We start from the raw sequence: 16,534 nt of genomic DNA on the forward strand, positions 1-16,534 counted from the left end.
TCAGCTCGATGATACCATAATGTTGCATTGTCAAATTGTTATCCAATTTACTACGGTACTATGGTATTGAAAAACCGGGAAGTGGGTCAAATTTAACTTGCAAGATTTGACCTGTACAAGCATAGTCTCATATATTGCAGGTTAATTAAAGCTTGTAAAAAGATTGATAATTGTCCTTAGTACTCTAATCGCAACAATTGGTGAAGGCACTAATTTTGACGAAAGCGACTGCCATCTGACCTTCCAACCCAGAGGGTAAACTAGGCCTTATTGGAATTAGTCTGGTTTCCTTACGATGCTTTCCTTCACCGAAAAGCGACTGGTAAATATCAAATGATATTTCGTACAAAAGTTTCGACAAACTCATTGGTACGAGCCGTGGTTTGGACCCGTGGCCTCCGGATTGCAAGTCGCACGCTCTTACCGCTACGCTAGGCCACCAGCGGTTCCGCGCTTATTTTTCGGAAATACAAGTATAATTTTTTATTTCTGTAACCCGTATGGCAGTGATAGTGTAACTGTGATAGTAATATAATAATTTCTTACACTTTCATTCATTGAAAATTTGGATATAAGTATTTACCTTATTTTTCAGCTGATGTTTCTTTACAAGAACATCAACACCCAGTTTCTCCTTCGACAGTGCAGTCAACAACAGTCACTACTGTACATAGCGTTGAAGGTCAGTATTTTCAGTTTTGGGTTTGAAAAAAAATACTGAGAATTTACCTCATTATTCTATTTACCTAACCGTGGGGACCTGGCACCCACAGCATTTTCAAATAGCTGGCGATGCGCCTCGTGGAGGCGACGGTTGACAGAAGAGCTGGCTCTTACCTCGCGCAAAGCATTGGCATTGCCGTCCAGCGCGGCAGTGCTGCCAGCCTTCTTGGCACCTTGCCACAAGGCACCGAGCTGGAGCCAGATTTTAGGCTTCCGTACCCTGTTACTAAGATCCCTCTGTCCGTCTGTCTGTCACCAGGCTGTATCTCATGAACCGTGATAGCTAGCCAGTTGAAATTTTCACAGAGGATGTATTGCGGTTGCCACTATAATAACAAATGCTTTACACTATGATTCAATGATGAACATTTTATATAAACGTGAAACTACTTTTGCAGCTGACGTCTCTTTACAAGAACACCACCCAGTTTCTCCGTCTACAGTACAGTCAACAACACTCACTGCTAAATATAGCATTGAAGGTTAGTATTGACATAAATTTTAGGTAATGTGTGCACGAAAATTTAAATAAATTAACAGAGAAGTATTATACTTTTCATATCCCCTAAGGTATTTTAATTTGACACTTAGTTAAACAATACTCTGTTGAGGCCTCTTTTATTGTTTACTTTTTTCTTAATGATGGATTAGCAACAAATTATATATTTTACGATATTTATTCAATTCGACTTTTCATATTTTTTTCTTTGCGCCACCTACCGTATATTCTAATTCTATTGTCTCCGATACCCAAAGGTTGTCTGGAAGAGATCGCTCTTAAGCGATAAGACCGCCTGTTGTTGCCTCTATTGTCTTTGTTTATATTACTGTACATTTATTGTAAACTACGAGTTTGGTGAGGTGTGCAATAAAGAGTATTGTTATTGTATGTTTCTTGTCGAGAACTTTGTAGGTACTGGTACTTAATACATCTTTCATCTTTTTCAGGACTCTCTTGCTCCAGAAAGCCATTGATGGACATCACCCATCAGTACAATGTCACTGGTACAACTCAATTCTCCGAGGAACATATTTCCGCAGGTGTGTTTTCAAACTATATTTGAAGTCAAATTAGGGAAGCTGAGCGGTGCGTGAATTCGTAGCGCGGGTGTGTAGCGAGATCTTTTCAAATAACCAAGCAGGGTGCGGGGAGGCCTCTCTTGTTTTGTTGTATGTACAAAAATCTCTCTCCGCTGCACGCTGGGCTGCAGAGGCGTACCGTGGGGGGGGGGGGGGCTAGGGGGGCTATGGCCCCGGGCGGCACATGAGAGGGGGCGGCACAGCATTTAAAATAATATAAAATTAAGAAATTGAAATTTTCAAATCGCGCTACGAAACAAGCCAATGCACCACAGGAGCGAACGGCGCGAGGCGGCGGTGCGGTGGTCGATTGCTGCCGGAGTGTGGCGTTCCGAGCCACCGCCGAGCTTACACGATTGTCCGCTGGTTATAGGTTATATGACGCCACATCAAATTGAACACGGCGCCCTTTGTAAGCGCCTTCGGCGCCCTCATACTAAGAGAGTCGGGCATAGCCCGTCTTAGGTACTTAGCGCGAGCGCTGCGCGCGTTCTAATGCCGGGCGCCCTCATGCCAAAATAGTCGGGCGTAATCCGGCGTATTACGTGGCGCCCTACACGCGATCATATGCCGGATGCCTTTCGGCGCCCTCGTACTACAAGAGCTGGACCGAGCTCGACATACGTAGCGCACTGTGCGATCTCCGGGCGCCTTCGGTGCCCTCATACTAAAAGTAGCGTAGCCTGACGTACCCACGTACATGGGCGCATTGGGCGCTTTACGTGCGCTGCTGTACCGAAGGCGCCCTCGCACAAATGTAATGTAACATTACTTTAAATTAATACCAAATTGATCACGAACCCCAAAATTAATTTAATAAAAAATAAGTTCAAAAACTACAACAGACTACTCAAAATCTCGCTCTAAAACGTATGCAACAAAGATTTTTTTTTATTTGAAATAATCATATACTTATGACCGTAGCATACTACCGCGGCTCATGGCTGTCTTTTGAATATTTTTGTGAATTTTGAATACACACCGTGGGGACGAGTAGGTACCTAACTCGAACAGATTTTAAAGGTGTATTCTTGAACGCATGTTCAGACTAAAATATCATACAAAGTTTTCTAAAATCGGTCTTGTTATAGAGGTAATGACAATTCTTGTGAGATTTGACTCAGTGAAAATCGCCTGTATGGTTTCGACTCTGGCACTATGTAACTTGGTTTAGACATACTGCAAGACATAAAAGTTTTAAAGTTTATGTAATATTTTTTGCTCCGTATGACCTCAGGAATACGTGGTTAAAATCTGTCGGGTTACACGTTCCCACGGTGTATACAAAATTTAGTCAGTTATGTTACATTGTATTTCTATACCTATTTAAAAGATGATAAATTAATAAAAAATATGTGTGATTATTTCACAGAATATTTTTTTTTCATACGTTTAAGTTTAAGAGCCCAATTTTTAGTAGTCGGGTTCTGAACTTATTCATTGCATGCTACCATTTTTAGAGAACTATATGTCTTGTCTATATTACTCTTCTTCTTCTTGGCGTTATCCCGGCATTTTTGCCACGGCTCATGTGAGCCTGGGGTCCGCTTGACAACTAATCCCATGATTTGACGTAGGCACTAGTTTTTACGAAAGCAACTGCCATCTGACCTTCCAACCCAGAGGGGAAACTAGGCCTTATTGAGATTAGTCCGGTTTCCTCACGATGTTTTCCTTCACCGAAAAGCGACTGGCAAATATCAATTGATATGTCGTACATAAGTTCCGAAGAACTCATTGGTACGACCCGGGGTTTGAACCCGCGACCTCCGGATTGAAAGTCGCACGCTCTTACCGCTAGGCCACCAGCGCTTCTACTTAGACATGTCTTGTCTATATTACATAACTAAATATCTGGGCGACTGCGTTTTGTTCGGAAAACGTACCTATAAAAACTTAAAAATACGCGTTTTCTCAGAGCTAAGACCTAGCTACGAGTAGATCGATTTTTCGCCCCCGAAAACCCCCATATAGCAAATTTCATTGAAAATCGTTAGAGCAGCTTCCGAGATCCCCGAAATATATAAATAAATAAATATACAAGAATTGCTCGTTTAACCCTTTGACCGCCGTTGGCATGTATACAAGACAACGATAGAACGATACACTGGCGCCGCTGTCTTGTATACAAGACACAAATTCAACCGCTCGGTAAATGTGAAAAAACATCAATTGTAGTATTTTTTTACACTCGTGTTAATGTTTTAGGTCTTTGATTTTTTAAATAATTGCATTTAAAGCAGATAAATAAATCCATTCTTTTATAATAAGGCAATCAAAAAAATTGCTCCAGTTTTCAACGTTTTTCATGTTCCTCGTCGCCGTTGTCTTGTATACAAGACAGCTAGGGATGGGAATGTTAACTCGATATGAGAATATTAGAGATGCAACGGATAGTTTGGCCGGATACTGGATATTCGGCCTGACCATCGGCCGAATATCCGGTATCCGGCCGCCGAATATCGGCCAGCAGAGCTGCACCTACATTTCGGTTTTTCAGGTGCGCATTCGGCAGTTTTGACCTGTTTCTAAGTGAACGTTCGCGCGGACACATTTCTAGGTTCGAAATGAGTGCGCGTGCAAGTCAGTTGAATCTCTAAATTGTTTTAAAATAATAAACAAGTACGATTATGACCGTGACTGTTTCTTAAATCCAATTTGTTTGCTCCGAAATCAAGCAATGGTACTATCCGGTATTCGGCCGGATAGTATGGCATTATCCTGTATCCGGCCGGATATTAAAATACTGGCCGGATAGGGCGGATACCGGATAGTAACCGAATATCCGGTGCATCTCTAGAGAATATTCAAAATAAATATCAAGTGGCCAATCTGGTTTTATTTAAGCATTTGAACACCTGTTAAATGCCAATTGGTGATAACTAGTAACTAGAATACGTTAAACGAGAGAGAGACAGGCATAACTATAGCTGGAGTTCAGGGAACTTGTTCAGCTGTCCATAGTAGAGTCAGACAAATAAATCTATCCTTGTGGTCTATTTGCAGAACAAATGATTCATTTTGAGATGATAGTGTAGTGGGGAGTGATACCTTGCAGTGACCGCTTCGCACAAGAATGGTACCTACAGGCGGACGCTCGGACTAGTCAGTGTCGCCTAACTATGAGAATGTTACCTATTTGAACATTTTGAAATTGACGAAAAATTATTATGGTAATACGGACGGACGGTACGTACGGGTGTAATACGGGAACTGACAAGCTCTTCTAAGGAACATGTCGAATGTGAAACATGCATTCCTGAACATTTCTGATCCCCACCCTTTTCCAATATTATTGTTCTTCACTCATTGACAATTCAACCCACGTGTCATTTTCCCCAATGCAGTTCCGGTACATTTATATTATCGACACACGATGCGCGGCTCTAACCATACGCTTATAAAGTTTACGTACCGACAAGCGCTTACGCCGTTGACCTAGAGACTATTATTACTTAATCCGCGCGGAAACGGTCCTTGTCGGTCTGCACTGCGGGCAGTCCATGCGCGCCGTTGTCATGTATACAAGACTTCTCGTAGAGCCTAGTGCGGTGATATTAAGTCATGAATCGATATTGTTTAGCGGTTGTTTTTAATGATAAAGACCTTTATTTTTAACATTGTCGTGTGTAAAAAATATGTTAATTTTTGGCATTCTCGAAATAAATTAAAGTTGGTTAAGAACAAAGCCAAATTGAGAAGATTTTTACCATAAATTGTAAATATCGATATCACATTTTGCAATCCCTAAACTTTTTATTAGTTGTTTACTTAGAATTTACTCTGGCGTGTGAGTGAGCGTCTTTGCGGACTAGGTCCGGCGGCCAAAAGGTTAAAGGTATAAAGATATTGATCATAAACGGGGGGCGGCAAATTTTTGGTCGGCCCCGGGCGGCAAACACATACGCTACGCCGCTGCTGGGCTGTATCCATTAGTGCTGTGCTGAGCGAGGATAGGTAAATGAAGTGTTCCTATTGGTACATGACAAGTACATCTCTGTTGGAAGCGCAGCCTAAGACGTTGGCAATACTATGATATCAAATACTTTACACAAATGTGCATTTGCCTATACAATTTACCAAACACTACCGTGCGCTAGTTAGCGTTAGCAACAAGGATATCTAAATTTTAATAGGTACCGAACAAAAAAATCATTTAATATTCTGCCTTTTTCAGAACAACATGTCGCTGACAAATTGTCAGACACTGTCACCAGCAAAGAGTCCACGAATGCCCCGTTGGCCCACACGTCAAAGCAACTTACCACGAAAGGTGTGTATTTCAATCCATTTCCATATAAGTATTTAATAACAATATGACAATTGATAATAATTGGACGACCGGTGTGGCCTAGTGGGTAGTGACCCTGCCTGTGAAGCCGATGGTCATGGGTTCGAATCCCGGTATCCCGGTAAGGGCAATAAAAAAAATATGAACATCAATCTTACACAAATCTATCAAGAGTATGCTCAATAAGGATTGTAATGTGTTGTGGATACTAGACGACAATTATATGTATAATAATAGTTAGATATAGATAAATACTTAAATACATAGAAAACATCCGTAACTCAGCAGCGAATATTTGTGATGAACTCACAAATCAAATCGCTCCTTGAGAAACATAGTGTGACTATACAAAATGATTTGTGCCTGAAAATTCAACTTTTCAAAAATGGAACAACGTCACTATTCGAAGGGTTCTTAATTTTGTATAGTGACACCATAGAGTTATATATTTGACGGAGGGAATGACACTTAAGACAAACTGTGACACTGCAATGGCGCACGGTTTGAAAGTGTGCGTGTAGACGAGTGATACCATGTATTACAAATTCTCCCCTAATGGTGAAACAGTTATTTTGAATATTGTCCTTGTTTTCAAATATTAAAATAGGACAGTTTTACGTTAGACAATAAAAAAAGTGTGTACTTAACTGAATTTATAGGTCTTGAAAATGCGCATTATTTTCAATACCTAATGATATTTAACTTGTAACATATCTGGTTTTAAACTAAAAATAAATATAAGGTAAATGTACTAGTGCTCGACATGTTAATGCCCTATAGATGACACCTTGCTGTCACCTCTATTGACAATGACTTAAGTTTCAAGATGACATGTACTGGACTGGGACCGCGTCGAGCACCATGAGTATGTTTACCTTACATAACAAATAAACGTTTACATGAATAATGTTTGATCCTAATGTTTGAATCCAGACCGACCTAGTTTGAAATGCAAGATCAATAATTTAGCTATTTACCTAAATATCCTAAATGATCTCTTATATACATAATGATTTAATAAGAAGGGCATCAATTACCCTAGTTTCGGGAAATTACCCTATTCAACTTACTGGTCACACTCCTGTTTCGCATTTATAAACAATGAAATATGGAGATTTTATGCACTATACCGTGATAATTGATAAAAATAGCTATGAAAAGTTATTCCGTCACTTTTTTTCTTTCGATCGGTACAATTCTCGCAGGATTAACTACGCATGCCGGCATATTTTTCATTTTTCTTGGACAAGTTACTTCACTGACGTTTCGATCCGTCTGACGGCAAATTGGTGGATGAGGGCATTGAGATAACTGTCAATGTGTGTGTGTCACGCGTAAATACTAGGAAATTGGTGGATGATGGAATCACAGTTTTTGTCTTAGCAAAACTACGTCCGTATTATATATAGGTCCATGAGTGACACTATGTTTCTCAAGGAGCGAAATGTCCTTACCAGGATTTGAACCCGGAACCGAAAAATGGAAACATATATTTGACGTCAACTGAACCATTAAGCTGGCCCGATGATGGTGACTGAAGGTGGACATATGATCTCTGTAATAAAACAACGCAACTTTATTGAGTTTTTTAAATGGTGTCGATAGTATAGGTAGTATGACGTAATTGACGTATGTCAGATAACTATTGCAAGAATAGTCGAAATTTAAAGCTAGTATCAATAATAAAAAGTTGGACATATCAAATTTCTAGTTAAAATTATTGTTCATCATTCGAGCTATCAATAATATTTTTGAATATACCTAAGTAACACCTTTCTATAGATATGGAAATAATTAATTAATTAAATTTATTTCAGATACTTCGTCAGTACGAGAGTTTAACTCAAAAACTCGACGCTACATAAAAAAGACGAAACAAATCGCTGCAGAGAGTCTCGGTCAACCAGCAGCGGAAAGGCTCCAAAGTGCACATGAATATGCAAGCCTAGATATTCTTCAGGATTTTGAAAAACTTAACAAAAAGGCTAAGGCCTTTTTGTTAATGCAACTGAGACTTGCAAGAAAAAACAAGATGGCAAGAAGATTTACTTTTCAAGACAAATTATTCGCGCTCGCGTTGATGAAGCAAAGTCCCAAGGGATATAAATTATTAGAAAATATTTTTGCTTTACCGACGAAAAGAACATTAGCACGTCTGTCGCAAAAAATTGTATTCGAATGTGGAATAAATGAAAAAGTCTTTGATCACATTAAACAGAGCACGAAAAACTGGGAGACGTCAAAGAGATTGTGTTCATTGGTGTTTGATGAAGTAGCATTGACGCCACATCTGATATACAATGAGAATAAAGATGTTATAAACGGCTTCGAAGAAATAGCGGGAGAACGCAAGCAAAAATTTGCCGACCACGCTCTTGTCTTTATGGTTAGAGGCATTTGCTCATCGTGGAGACAAAGCATAGTCTATTATTTTTGTGCCGGAACTGTCTCTGCACCAGATTTGGAAAGGATATTAAAAGAAATCATTCCAAGGCTTTCTGAGGCTGGCCTGATACCTCTTGCCCTAGTGTGTGATCAGGGTTCAACATTCCGGTCATGTTTTAAAAATCTTCAAGCTACAACCGCTCGACTACAAACACCCGAAGAAAGACCATGTGGTGGGTTTTATCTAAATTTTACTCTTACAATAGGCTGTTTGTTTTCTTTGGCAATGAATATCGTCAAAAACCTATTGCATTAAGAGGAAAGGGGACGGTTGTTTCTTCATACAAACATAGTCCCCATTTTCCTCTCTAGATATTGACATTGTGGAAAATATTTTTACATAATTTGGTATATATTAAGGAAAGCTATGGCCTCCTACGTTTGACTTTTTTGATGATTTGATTGTTATAAAAAATAGGAGCGAAAAACAGATTTCATATTTTTTTTTAAATACCTATCTAACAGTCCTAACTCTTATATCAATAATAAAAAAATCAAACATAGGGGCATGGGTGTGGTTGATACTTAATATGTACAACAAATTATATCAGAATATTTTCAATAATGTTAATATTCAGAGAGGAAGATGAGTTCTACGTTTGTATGAAAATGCAATTTCGAAAGGGTCTTCCACTTTCGTCTTAAGAGCAAGTTAGTTTTACCGTTATAATAACTTCGTAAAATGGATTCTAAATTCACAGTGAGATTAAAAACCCACAGATTATGGTTCTCACTCTAAACTTATTTTCACTCTTTTCAGATACAGTACATGTAGCTGGACATGATTTATTTATATTTCATGACCCACCACATTTATTAAAATCAATCCGGAACAATTTCCTGGACAAGGATATTATCTTCAATGGGAAAACGGCGTCGTGGAAGGACATTTTATATGTGTACGACACGGATATGCAAGGCGGCCACACTAGAGCGCTACCGAGACTGACGGCAGATCACGTAGACCCAAAGAAGATAAAAAAGATGAAAGTGAAAATGGCGGCACAAGTTTTAAGCGCCCGAACTGCTGCAATGCTGAAATTTACCGACAGTGTTCGTAAGTCTACCAACTACCAAGTTATATTTAAGTATTTGAACAACTTTTTTTTATTATATCGACAAAAAGTTTTTATAAGAATTAGGGATAAATTGTGCCTATTAAAAGTTATCTTCTCTTAAAGTCGACTATGTGACATATTTTGCTAGAAAACGACGCGTTTGAAAACATCATGCACAGACGGAACTATGTGCCTACCACCAGTTTGGTACTGACATAAACGTTAACTTACTTTCTATGCATCTCGCTCGTACTCGCGTGTTAGTGCGAGCGAGATGTATAGAAAGTAAATTACATTGACATTAGCATATACGTCTGTTTAGACACTGTCAGTGACTCATGGTGTGGGTTTTAGTCCTAATCCTAACTTTTGAATGCGTGAGTATGGTGATAGCTGTCATCTTGTAAAATTGTATTAAGTTGACATCTGTAGGTATCCTATTTGAAAAATCAGTTACAAAACAAAGTCCCCCGCCGCGTCTGTCAGTATGTATGTTCGGTTTTCATGCGGTTTTCACCTATCAATACTCTGTTGATAATCTTATCTAAGAATCACTGATTGACGATTTGATTGAAGAATGACTTTTGACGAAGGTTAAAAATGTTTAGGTTTTGTATAACCCGTCCGAAGCCGGGGCTGCTCGCTAATACTATAGTAATGCTATGTCCTATGCATACTTGTGACTGTGTGACATGTTTCCACTTACATACACAACTAGCTTCATTATTTATTTCACATATTTATAGTATAGTTAAGAAGCCGTCTTTATGTTAATTTGGTTACTTAGTAACAGGGCAGGGCATAGGTGTTCTGCCTTTTCGCAGAACTATTTTTGGCGGAATTTCATTTGCCAACCAACATTTCGCCGACGTTTCACTTTGACAACTAACGATTAGCAAATTTTTGTATGACAACGTTTCAATTGGTAGAATTATTGTAAAGCAGATTATTATAACGCCTCTAAACTTTTGGGAGACTTATCATTTGTCAAATCTTTCACTTGGTCGAACAACTCTTGGACGAATAACGTTTCGTTGAAGCTACAGTTCGCTTTTCATACATTAGGCAAGTTACAAATAAGAAAAAGATACATCCCAAAAAACAAAAATGGCCGAGTTGTACGACTTTTTATAATGTATATTTTAATATTTGAAGCCAGTGGCAGCGAGCTAGCGAAGCGAGCGAGCAAGACCTTCCTGGGCAGAGCCGACTTGGATATGGTTAGGTTAGAAGACTAAGGCGGAGCTTTGCTCCCGCCTTAGTCTTCGAGGTAATTTTTATTTCAACAACCTAAAAAACGTGTCAAATATCTCGGCCATTTTTGATTTTAGAGAAAAGTTATTCCTACAAAACGGCCCCCCTTTGGCACAGTCTGACCAAATGAAACAATTGGTAGACAAGAAACAACTAAGTGTATATTATGCCAACTAAAACATTCTACGACATGAAAGTTGGCATTTTGAAAATTGACATTATAAAACACAGACCAAACGTTTAGTTGGTAACTGTGCGGTTGGCAAATAAAAAAAAAACATTTGTTAAGTTTGGAAATGAAAATTCGGAGAAATAAAATTCCGCCAAACGTGAGTTGGGAAGTGATAATCGGCCATACCATTTTCGGCGATAAATAAGAGAACCCAGGGCATATAACGCAAAAATCTTCGTAGGGGGGCGTCATTAGCACGAACAGTAAACAAACCTCCTTGATGCATTATGCCATATTTATTCGTAACAAATAATCTGTGAAAACTTGTCAAATAAGTGTTTACGGTATAGTACAGTCAGCAGCAGAAGTTGCTAAGTGGGCGAGGTGTTCAAAATTACCTTGACGCGCTCTTATTCTCTTAACAATAAAGTCGCGTCAAGATCATTTTGTAAAGTGTCATTCAATGCAACTTGCTAACTATGTAAACAAACCGCCATACTGAAATTGTCTCTGTATGTCAATTTACTAGTGACTTTTGTTTACATAGTTAGCAAGTTCCATAGAATTACACTTTACACCTCACCCGCTTAGCAACTATTGCTGCTGACTGTACGACTATAATATAAAATACTCTATGGTTTACAGTTTGTGCTAGTGCTGCTGGCGGCAGGACATTGCAGATATTAATAATAATGCCATGCCATGCATTATTTGCATAGCATGTTTATAAAATCTAAGTAAGGTAAACATACTAGTGCTCGACATGCTAATGCCCAATAGATGACACCCTGCTGTCACCTCTATTGACAATAACTTAAGTTTCAAGATGACATGTACTGGGACCGCGTCGAGCACCAGTACATTTACCTTATAACTAATGGGCGGACGACGGATGCAATATACGTCAAAATCATGTCAAACGATATACGTAATTAAAATTGGTTTAAATAAGACAACATGATTTTGATGTAATTGCATCCGTCGTCCGCCCATTACTTATAACATAGTTGTATTTTACATAATATGTTTTATTAGCATCATTGTAGATACCAATTTATTCTTTCAGACAAACGAGTGAATAGTCCACAAGAGACGATGGAGACGACAGCTGCGGTCGTCTTGTTTTTTGACGAGCTTTTTGACAGCGTCAATGGATCGCCAGGCCAAGGCAAAGGCAAACTCAGATGTGCCGTTAAAGAAACTTCAAGCCATAAGGATTTTTGGCTAAATGCTATAAGAACATTGCAAAGTATGTCATTTTTAGACCGTCACAGCAAACTGGCGATACGTAATGGCCAGCCAAGGCATGTACGCGTTCCGTGCTTGGAAGGGTGGATAACCACATTAAAAAGTTTCCTTGGATTGTCAAAAATATTATTTTCTACATACAAAGTAAAATACTTTTACCCTCGTTTTGTCAATCAGGATCCGATCGAAAACTTCTTTGGTCGTATAAGAGCAATTAATTACAGAAATGTAAATCCCGACGCAAACACTTTTATATATTCTTTTAAATCTATAGTCCTCTCAAATATCTTGGCTCCACAGTCCACATCAATGAACTGTGAAGACGATGACGGCGAAACCCTAATTAATTTAGGTAATCTTTTCTTGACAACATCACCTCAGGATGAGAAAGAAAACAGGCCCAGAAATTTAAATACGCCGTCATCGTCTTCAGTCCCCTTGTCCCATCAGGACAAAATTAATTATAGAGAAATTATAACTGAAAGAATGAACGTCCAAACGTCCGCGTATACGGCGGGATACATATGCCGAAAAATAACAAAAAAAGCAAACTGTAATGAATGTGCAAAAAGTTATACAACAGAAGAAAAGCAAGGGATCCATGAATACATTAAACATAGGGAGTACAAGAGATTGAAAAATGCCAATTTGAATTACCCAAATTCGAGAATAGTATGTTTGTATAGGGAATGTGCCCAAATAATACACAATTATTTAAACGCGGCATGCCATTCAAATAATATTAAAAAGAATATTATTGCTTTAATAAAATCACGCTGCGACTTGTCTTGGCTGGGGTGCAAAAGTCATAAAATATTAATAAAAAAATATTTTATGACTTTAATAATACGATTACAGGTACACAACTGGTGTAATATCATCAATAGAATTTTAAACGGCAAAATCGAAGAAAAATATATTTTAAAAATGCATACTTTGCATGTTACTGCTTATAAAAAGTACAAAGCGCATCGTTTGCGACAAAAAGCAACAAAAGATTGAAAATAAATATTGTATAAACACATTCCTTCTCTAGTTTTATTTTTATTCTCCTTTTTTAAAGTATTTTTTAACCCCTTACCGCATACAATGCCATATATGGCGGATGTGATATTCAACTCTATTGAAGTTCAAATTTAAACAAATAATTTTTATTACATGCGGTAAGAGGTTAAAGACCCTCCTGTCATTCATCGTATTTTTTATCGTAGTCACAACACTAAAGAATATCGATATCGATAAGTTCCATTCTTGAAATCCCTAGTCTAGACTGTCAAATAAGTGCCACAGATTAGAAAAGTTAACAGCGCCACAACTGCAGTAAAGGGAACTAACACAAGGGCACTGTCCCATCTGTAGCTAGCTACATATTATTAATCTGTGGTTCGCGTTTTTGCGAGCGAAATGTTTAGCGAACGTACAAGGAAAGTAAAACGTGTTATTTATTAATATTTTTCATTTAAATGAGTTTTCGGTAGGAAGTACCTATGTTACGTTCTGTTCAGATTATTTCGTGTCCAGTGTAATACAATATGTCACAACAATTGGCCATTACAAACTTTTTCAAGGCGAAAGTGCATCAATCTCCAAATTTTGGGAAAACTATGGACACTGTAAAAAGAAAGAAACGAAATTTAAGTTTGGCTAAAGTTTCAACACCCACTGCATCACCGAGCAAAAGAAAAATTGAAGATAATATAAGTATACTTAGTGACAGCGTTTTACACAAAAATAAAACGCTAATTAAATAACTTACCCTATTCGGAACCTAATAATAATATTGAGAATGGCAACCCTGTTGTCGGTCGTATTGTCCTTTTCTAGCATATACGTCCCTCTCTCTCCCACACTCCCACCACACAGCAGTTTGCTTTTTGGCGGTTGTCGCAAAAACAAATTTCCAACTCATTGTCTCAAAATTACACCAGGCAGGATTAAAACTTTAGGTTCCGAATAGGGTAAGTTATTTAATTAGCGTTTTATTTTTGTGTAAAACGCTGTCATTAAACAACTGTACCGCTATTCGGAACCTAATAATAATATTGAGACGTGTTTGTTATCGCCTGGTGGTGGGAAGACGCCAAGCCAATGTGATTATACATGTACTTATTATGTATATGTAATATTATTATATTATGAGTGTTTAATTAATTATGCAGTACACCCTTTATTTTAACACCTGTGAGGAGAGAGGTATTTAGTAAAGCATACAATTTGATATTCCATTATATTATGATTATGATACTAACTTAACATTTTGTATACGTACTTAATGTACTTATAAATGTTCAAAAAGAATAAGTGAGTCACCACAAGGGTGCTATACTTAATTACTTAAATGTAGGTATGTGAAAACTAGGTAAAAGAAGATGTGATAAGTCAGTCTACTCTTCAAAGAGCATACAACATCTGTTATAAGGAGTAATGTAATTCAAGTATGAAAAGATAAAAATAATAACGTACTAGAGTAGTTTTTATTTATAAGTCGCAATTCTTATCAAATTTGATAATAATTATCTATAATAGTAAAGTAAGCAGTTGCAGGAATATAACAAGGACAGGACCTTTCTTATTTCCAGAATCCCTCGGGATTAGGTAGACGAATATTTTAATTATTCGTTATATCACTATCACCACAAACAGAGTTAATAAAATTAGGTACTTATTCAAATGTCATAGGGAATCACTAAATTTATTTAATGACTGTAAGCCATATACTTGGTTATAGGTTATAGTTATAGCTATAAAATGCATTTAACCCTTTTATATGCTTTACTAACGAGAACGCAAGTCACTGTACATACATAAATAAACCTTACTTAAAAGTGTGAAGGTTAGGTACTATGAGAGCTTAAGCCACAACACTCATTGTTCACTGCGCTGTGGCACTAGTTATGACGCTTTGTGGTGTTCTTGTGTAGAATTGCCACAGAACTTTATCAATAATATTTGCAGAGTCATTCTAATTAAATTCATGTTTAGCTATCATAACCTTAATTTTACTCAATAATTTGTATATATGTAGTAAGAGTAGTTTCTTAGTGGTTTACTTTATCTGGTGCCTACTGGTAGACATAAGCCTTAAAACTTTATTGGTTCTGACCGCTAAAGTGGCTTAATTTCTGTAAACTATTCATAGACATTGCTTAATTCTGAATATTCAGTTTTCTCTATTCAGTGTGTAAATTATAAGGAATCAGATACTTAATTCGAAACCCTAGCTCATCGCATAGGTGCTTTTAACCGAAATACAAATTTATGTGCTTATTTCGTGATTTTACATTATTTGCTGTGGGAAACCAGGGGGTTCCCGACCATTTGCCGGGCGCCTGTGGCCCCAAAGCCACAGCGCAGAGGCCCTTTAAGAGGGACCTATTTTATCCAATGCTAGAATCAACACTTTGTCGAATCTATTAGATATTTAGGTATACTTATCCTCCTTATGAACTAAGGATAATTGTTACTTGTTTATATTTCAATAATAGCAAGATTGTAAATTATTTTATATTCTGAAATATAATATTACTTAATTTGGGCCAGTGTACTTTTGTATACTATATCTCTGGCCTACTACCTACTATATAGGTTAGTCTAATAACATCCCGCCTCCTGGGAGGCAATATACAGAGTTCTTGGATATATATTCACGATATCGCTAAGTGTGTGGATCTAGTTTTCCGACACTTGACTGCATGAAATTATTGTGTACATTTTTTACAGGTCTCGAGCAAGAAGGGTACCTATATATAGGTTGAGGTCCTTAACTTGTGGATTTGGTAATAGGAGCAAGACACAGACGGGGTGTAAATTAATTGATCCTCCATGTTTCAAGAGATTCATGTGCATTGATGCCTTCAAGTTACACTGTACAGACAGACTATATAACTCTTTTGCAGAGTTTTGCCAACATATTATAATAAATGACTGCATTTGTTTGGGTGTACTTGTTCCGCGACAAAAACATATTTATATATATTACAATGTATTTTTGAAAAGTACTCGCCTTTCAAAATAGCTTCGCCTTTTCGCAAGGCTTGCTGCTGTTTCACATTGTGCAAAGCAAACAGTATCGCAATGCTATAATTTTGTATAAATTGAGAACTAGAGGGTCATGCCCTAGACGTGACCGCCCAGAAGTTATACTAGAATCGTTCGTGCAAACCATTAAGTCACTGTTTATTAAAAACCTTATGACTGGGTACATTACATTCCACGGTGGGTACATTTGTTAAACGTAGAGTATCAAACTATGACGAATAATGT

The 16,534-nt window shown here is 37.7% G+C and overlaps 1 protein-coding gene across 1 annotated transcript in view; it reads left to right on the top strand.

Annotated features, from left to right (window-relative positions):
* The window catches only part of LOC134672226 (uncharacterized), a 33,734-nt gene that overhangs the window by 2,694 nt on the left and 14,506 nt on the right, over window positions 1-16,534 (top strand). Inside the window, exons 5-11 of the mRNA XM_063530127.1 lie at window positions 596-682; window positions 1,122-1,205; window positions 1,672-1,764; window positions 5,981-6,076; window positions 7,912-8,712; window positions 9,300-9,596; window positions 12,090-13,258. Coding sequence (XP_063386197.1) covers window positions 596-682; window positions 1,122-1,205; window positions 1,672-1,764; window positions 5,981-6,076; window positions 7,912-8,712; window positions 9,300-9,596; window positions 12,090-13,258 — 2,627 coding nt within the window. The remainder of the gene's footprint in view (window positions 1-595; window positions 683-1,121; window positions 1,206-1,671; window positions 1,765-5,980; window positions 6,077-7,911; window positions 8,713-9,299; window positions 9,597-12,089; window positions 13,259-16,534) is intronic.

Source organism: Cydia fagiglandana, chromosome 16 (assembly GCF_963556715.1).
Source record: "Cydia fagiglandana chromosome 16, ilCydFagi1.1, whole genome shotgun sequence".
In the NCBI taxonomy this organism is placed as follows: Eukaryota; Metazoa; Arthropoda; class Insecta; order Lepidoptera; family Tortricidae; genus Cydia; species Cydia fagiglandana.